We start from the raw sequence: 6,341 nt of genomic DNA, 5'->3' as shown, positions 1-6,341 counted from the left end.
GGGGCCACGTACCCTTTTGTCCCTCTGATGGTGGTTTTAGTATGAGTTTGATCCATCATCAAAAGCTTGGACAACCCGAAGTCGGATATCCGAGCATTGTACCAGTCGTCGAGAAGTATGTTTTGAGGCTTTATGTCGCAATGGATGATCTGTGTGCTGCATTCTTCATGTAGGTAAAGAAGCCCTCTGGCAATTGCTATGGCAATTTGGGTCCTTTGATTCCAACTTGGCTTCGTGTTTTGGAACAGGTAATCGGCTAAAGTGCCATTGCTTAAGAACTCGTACACCAGCAAGCGTTTCTCTCCCTCTTCGCAAACTCCTAGTAACTTAACCAGATTCTTATGATGCGTCTGCCCGATCACATTGATCTCGGTTTTGAACTCTTTGTCCCTGTCTCCTTCCCGAACCACTCTATCTAATTTCTTCACCGCCACGCTACTCGTCCCTATTGTTCCTTTGTAAACAATACCAAAGGCCCCTCTTCCGAGCTCTTCCTTGAAATCATTTGTAGCTTCTGCAAGTTCTTTGTAGGTGAAAACCTTCATCTTTGTTTCCAATCCAACTTGGTTAGTACTTATGGGGAACTTTTTCTGGTAAATGGAGAAAACCCCAAGGCAAAATGCAGCAACCACCTTTGTAAACAATACCAAAGGCCCCTCTTCCGAGCTCTTCTTGAAATCATTTGTAGCTTCTGCAAGTTCTTTGTAGTGAAAACCTTCATCTTTGTTTCCAATCCAACTTGGTTAGTACTTATGGGGAACTTTTTCTGGTAAATGGAGAAAACCCCAAGGCAAAATGCAGCAACCAAGGCGAGGTTTACAAATACAGAGGTACCCAAGAGTATTGATCCAGTGATGATCAAAGTGCCTTGCTTCTTTTCTTCAACGCGATCTGGAATATCAGGGACTGATGGTGGAGTAGGGTCGACTTTGGCAACTTTAATAAATGCCTTACCATTAACGCCACTGTCTTCCCTTCCATTGGAAAGCGGCAGTTTCTTTTTCCAGCAGCTGTCTTCTCTGAAGATGGCAACGGCACACATACAATCATGCAAACAAGATGTTTGGCAGTCCTGCTCGTTGTAAGGTTGGAACTGCTCGTAGTCAGATCTTGGCCAATCGGTGTTTATTAGCACTTTAAAATCATACAGGTCTTCCTCGGCCGTTCCTCCATCATCTCTGCAGCTTAATTCAACGTCTTGTTTGCAGCTACCGTACTTATCATCTGGATCGAGTAAAGAGAATCCTGGTGGGCATGTACAAGTTGGCCTTCCATTTTCGTTTAAGCTGCATATGCTGTTAAATCCACAAGCGCCGCTACCCTTATCCCCAACTCGAAGACAAATATTATCTGGTTTAGACCAAACAGTAGACCACTTTCGGTCCTCACCGCTGCTTCTCTTGGGATAATAATACTGAGCAAAAACGCCATCAAAATCGAGAGTTGCCCTCTGATAGAAATCAGCTGTCGGAGTCAGAAGCGTCGCTCCCGTTGCGAGAGAGAATCTCCGATTGTTCTTTCTCAAAACATACACTTCGCCTGATTCGTTGAAGATCAATCGTTCACCGGAGTTGGAATAATTTGCAGCATCATTCGTACTGGTACTATAATACGGTCCATCATAAACCAAATTAGTAGGCAAATTTACAGCGCTCAGAACAAGATTCCCATCATCCTGTAGACTGAGCAGAAACCTTCCTTGTGAAAAGTTGTTCTCACTTCGTCGAGAAAACAGCCTCCCATTGATCTCCACTATCTGAGTTGGCAACAAGGTATCAGTAGGTCGATCGAAGCTCTGCCATAACAAGTCTGAATTACGACTCCGAATCGCGAAATTGCCTGTATCATTCATAACAGCATAGCCAACTTCATCCATGGTTATATCCGATCTCCATAGTTGCTCGCCTCTGGGATTACGTAAAACCAGCCCATTTCTACCAGTTAACTGGATCACCGACCCCGCCGGCGCAAGAACAGGGCTGCCATTCTCGAATGCATACCAGACAAGGGTTTTAGTTGTACCAGGTATCTTATCAAACCATATCGAAACCAAGAAAACGCCGACGTTTTGATGTTGGTGAAACCCAAATGCGAAATCCCCAGAAGGAGAAAGCCATGGAGAGGCGTCGTTATTTGCAGTGAGAGATGCTCCCACCTCTACCCTTCCATTGTTGGTCTGAGCAACGGCGGAGACTGGAAGCAAAAGCAGTAGAAGAAACAACAAACACGTAGTTGAAGTTGAAGCAGCAAAACCCATTAATGCTCTAAGATTATTTTAGTAAACAAAACAATGGATCGTATTTAAGAATAAAGAAAGAAGCATACATGATTATGTTATATAAAAGGGGAAACAACATTTAAGAAAATTGAGCAGTTTGAATTTAATTTGGTTAATAAAAGTTCATTTTAGATTGACTCGATTCGAGATTTTAATGAGTTGAGCAAAATCAAACTCGACTCAATAATTTCGCAAACAATTCATTAATTTTTTTATAATTTTTTACTAGTTATCTTAAAAAAATTATTTCATTAAAAAATTTACTAATGTACTAATAGATGATAAATTATTAATCTATTAATTTTCTAATAAAAATACTAGATTATTAAATAATAATAATTATTTTACTATCCAAAAATTAAACTCTAATTATTATTTTAATGAATTTGTGTATTTTTATTTTGAAGTTTAGATTTTAAATTTGTTTCATACATTCTTTTAATAATTTTTTGATGAGCTTAACGAGGAACGAAACAAGTAACGAGCATGAGACAAACAACGAGACATGTATTTTTTGTTTCGTAAACTCCTTTAATATAAGATAAAAATTTTGATGAGCTTAACAAGCAACGAGTCAAGTAACGAGCCTAACGAGCACGAGTTGAGCAACAAATTTTTTAACGAGCAACGAGTCGAATCGAACAATAAAAAATTTTAATAAACACGAATCAAATACTACCTAATTCGTGATCGACTCTCTCGATAATCAACTCTACTCCAGATTAATACCGGTGATGATTCCTTGCAATTTCCATGTAGTCATAAGTCATTGTTCCACCGCCCCTTCAATATTTCCACCATAGACTAGACTTTTCACAAAATCTCAAGTCTTTCCCTCTTTAAACGGGCAAGTCTCTATCTCATGACAATAAATGATTTCAAATGTAAATTTTAGCGCAAATTATTTGTCACTATATAAATTATTGATAACAGCAGAATATGATAGATGTATATTTTGATGTTGAAGAGGGTATTATTTTCACTTAAGGTTTCAACTGTGTTGTAAAATATATTTATGTTATCAATTATTAAAAGATATTATGAATAAATATTATCTTATAATCACTTCAAATTATTAAAATGTAAATGTATATTTGAGTTGGCTTTGTCAAAAGATTTAAAAAATTTAACCGATAACAAATATAGTAGTAATATATTTTAATATAATTAAAAAGTATTATTTAAAGGTTTAATACTAGATTAAAGAATTTAATTCAAATCTTCTACTATTCTATTTATTATCATTCTTTATATATATATATATATATATATATATATATATATATATATATATATATTCTACCACATAGTATTATAATTGTGACAAAATCTGATAATTATAAAATTTAGACACAAATTTTTTAAGCTTTTAAAAAATATAAATAGTGTGAAATTGTCTTGTAAATTAATAAAAAAATAACTTTTATGTTCATTTTATAAAATTCTTTAAATTTAAAGACTCCTCCTTGATAATAATAATAATAATAAATACTACTTTTCCTGTTCTTTGAAAGAAGTTAAAAGCGAATTGGTCAATTATTCAAATTTTGCAATTTTCCACACGGACTTGACTTGAATGTTCAATTTTCGTTTTTTTAAATTTATTTTGGTAAAAAGGGCTGTTTTTAAGAAAATGCTATATTTGTATTCTATTAATAAATTTAAATGTAATTTTGAATCTGTTTTGCAAAAAATATAAAATATAAAAAAATTAATAATTAATTATACATATTGTCTTTAGTTTAAATGTAATTATTATGTTAAATGGCATTTTCAAAACCAATAATGTAACACCCAAATCCAATCAACCCAGAGATCTATGAATTACAATATTATACGGGACTATCGAAAAAGTGACCCAAAATTTTTCTTTAAAATTTGTTTATAATCAATGAAACAGATCCATCCATGGTAATAATAATAAACGTGGTAATAATCTGAGTTTACAAAATGACGGGGAGCTCCCAAAATGTATCAAAAATAATACAGTACCAAGTACAAATCAAAGTTATGATTGAATATACATAAGAGTCCATAAATAGTACATGTCTTCTAAAGATGACTCAAGACGTACTGTGATGGTATCTGCTGGTCTGAAATTGCTGCACTAGAATTTCCGATGAAGATTTCCCCACGAACTATCCCTAAGAACCTGCGAGTGAAAACACATTTCGAACGCTGAGCTTACGAGTTCATTGCCTCACTAATAATTGTACAATAATATATGTATTCACTAAATGAGATAGATGATGGCACAGGTTCTGAATCTTGGAGCTCACACGCCCCTCTAGCCTTTCTAAGATACCCTCAAATATGAGTATCGATACTCTGGTGTTGGGGTATCTATACTTGACTGAGTATCGATACTAAACTTTGGTTTTATATTTTGAAAAATACCCCAGTATCGATACCCCTATGGGAGTATCGATACTCCTTCCTTGGTATCGATACTCAAAGAATGAGTATCGATATTGACCCTTTAAAAGCGTCTTGTTTTTGCCTAACTAAAGAATAGTATCGATATTGTTCTTATAGTATCGATACCACCGCTACTAGGGGCTCTATTTTGGCATAAAAAACCTATCTTTTCATACTTAAATACTCCATTGGGGTCCCCAATTGTTATGTGATGTTAATGGTCATAAATAGTCTGTAAACATATTGAAATCACTCAGAATGATGCAATCTACCATGACATGCTTCAAGCTTATGAAATCTATCAAAACTCTTCTAAATTAGCTACATTTGGTATAGAGGAGTTAGGAGTGAGTTACATGAGTGTTTAGTCTGCTGGGAGTGCTCAAAGTTCAACCTAAAGTAAGTTTCTCCTTCTCACTAGCTTGAGAGCTTTCACCAACCTCTCTCACTAAGCAAGAATCAAATAATGAGGGTCACTAGATGAATATTGAGGTTTATGAAGCTTTAAAAGCATTTCCTCAGCCTACAAATCTTTGAAAATGGATGAAAATCTATTGGTTTGATAAACTCCCACAAAAACTCATTTTTGGCTACCATGGCCAAACTTTGCAAAGGAAGGGTTGAATTGAAGATTGGGAGATGATGGTTATGATTCTTACCTCTAAACTGTTGATTGGGGTCTGAAATGCTACAAAGATTCCACATTTACTTTAATTATAAGAGGAAAGAAGAAAATGCATAGGAAGAGAAAAAGATAAGTTTGAAGAAAAAGAAGGTTGAAGGAATCAGACGTGGATCACCAATTTTTAATTGGTTTTCATCTTTATTGTAACACTCTAGACTAGTACGACACATATCCGAACGGTATAGGATGTCACATGGAACCATCGAAGTGGCTAACCAACTTTAAAATTAATTTCTCATGTTTTAAAATGACCATTATAACCAACCATAAAATAAACTGAAATTATAATTAAAAAAAAAAGTCATCTTTTCACTGAGGAACTCCAAAATAAAATATTTACACTTCAAAAATATTACAGACCAACTTGACTTAATCTGTGACTCAACTGGACAATAATGTTTACAAATATACATGCCCAATAAAAACGCTGAGATGTACATCTGATATGCACTAGACTTGTCTGGACCTTGGTTTATCTACTACTTCCCAACTACTTGATCTACTAACATGCCCACAGAAACATCCGAAGGCTGAGCTAACTAGCTCAGAGCCACACTAACGGCTAAAACATACTAACTGCATCACTGAAAAGCTCAAGCTATAAAGTTTACTGCTATCAATTCTACTATCTTTTATGTTCTACTAGCCCGCTCCTAAAGTGTTAGACCTTGCGCCCAGGCTATTCTGCTTTAAAATTGCTTTAGTGAGTATTCTCGAATACTCACTCTCTAAGTTATGGTAGACATCATGGTGCGGCTGAGGGTTCTGCATCACGGAGCTTACACACCCCTCTAGTCTACCCTGGATATGCCCCCCCAAAAATCTTTGCATCGGAAACCATACCCCTGACTAACCCACCATTTCTTCTAAAGAGTGTTAAGGCCTCGGTAAACATAGTTGGTCAGAAGGGCCTCGGCCTTACTTAAGGATATTCGGACTGAATCTATATTGTCTACTCTG

General features: G+C 35.5%; 1 protein-coding gene across 1 annotated transcript; it reads right to left on the bottom strand.

Annotated features, from left to right (window-relative positions):
* Window positions 1-394: 394 nt before the first annotated feature.
* LOC120194406 (G-type lectin S-receptor-like serine/threonine-protein kinase LECRK4) lies at window positions 395-2,300 on the bottom strand. The gene is made up of 2 exons (XM_039196716.1): window positions 751-2,300; window positions 395-573 (listed from the first exon to the last, which is right to left on the bottom strand). The coding sequence occupies exons 1-2, from the start codon at window positions 2,255-2,257 to the stop codon at window positions 542-544; spliced, it is 1,539 nt and encodes a 512-aa protein (XP_039052647.1). The 5' UTR covers window positions 2,258-2,300; the 3' UTR covers window positions 395-541.
* Window positions 2,301-6,341: the final 4,041 nt, after the last annotated feature.

This window comes from Hibiscus syriacus, unplaced genomic scaffold (genome assembly GCF_006381635.1).
Source record: "Hibiscus syriacus cultivar Baekdansim isolate YM2019G1 unplaced genomic scaffold, ASM638163v2 tig00116997_pilon, whole genome shotgun sequence".
Classification (NCBI taxonomy): domain Eukaryota; kingdom Viridiplantae; phylum Streptophyta; class Magnoliopsida; order Malvales; family Malvaceae; genus Hibiscus; species Hibiscus syriacus.
Note: the sequence above shows the minus strand (reverse complement) of the source record. Positions and strands in the feature narration are given on the sequence as shown.

Bases quoted from the DNA above. Each gene is read 5' to 3' on its own strand.
- LOC120194406 (XM_039196716.1), bottom strand. From the start codon at position 2,257: ATGGGTTTTGCTGCTTCAACTTCAACTACGTGTTTGTTGTTTCTTCTA. The intron at 574-750 runs GTACTAACCAAG...GTTCCCCATAAG, and splicing joins CCAGAAAAAGTTCCCCATAA to TACTAACCAAGTTGGATTGG.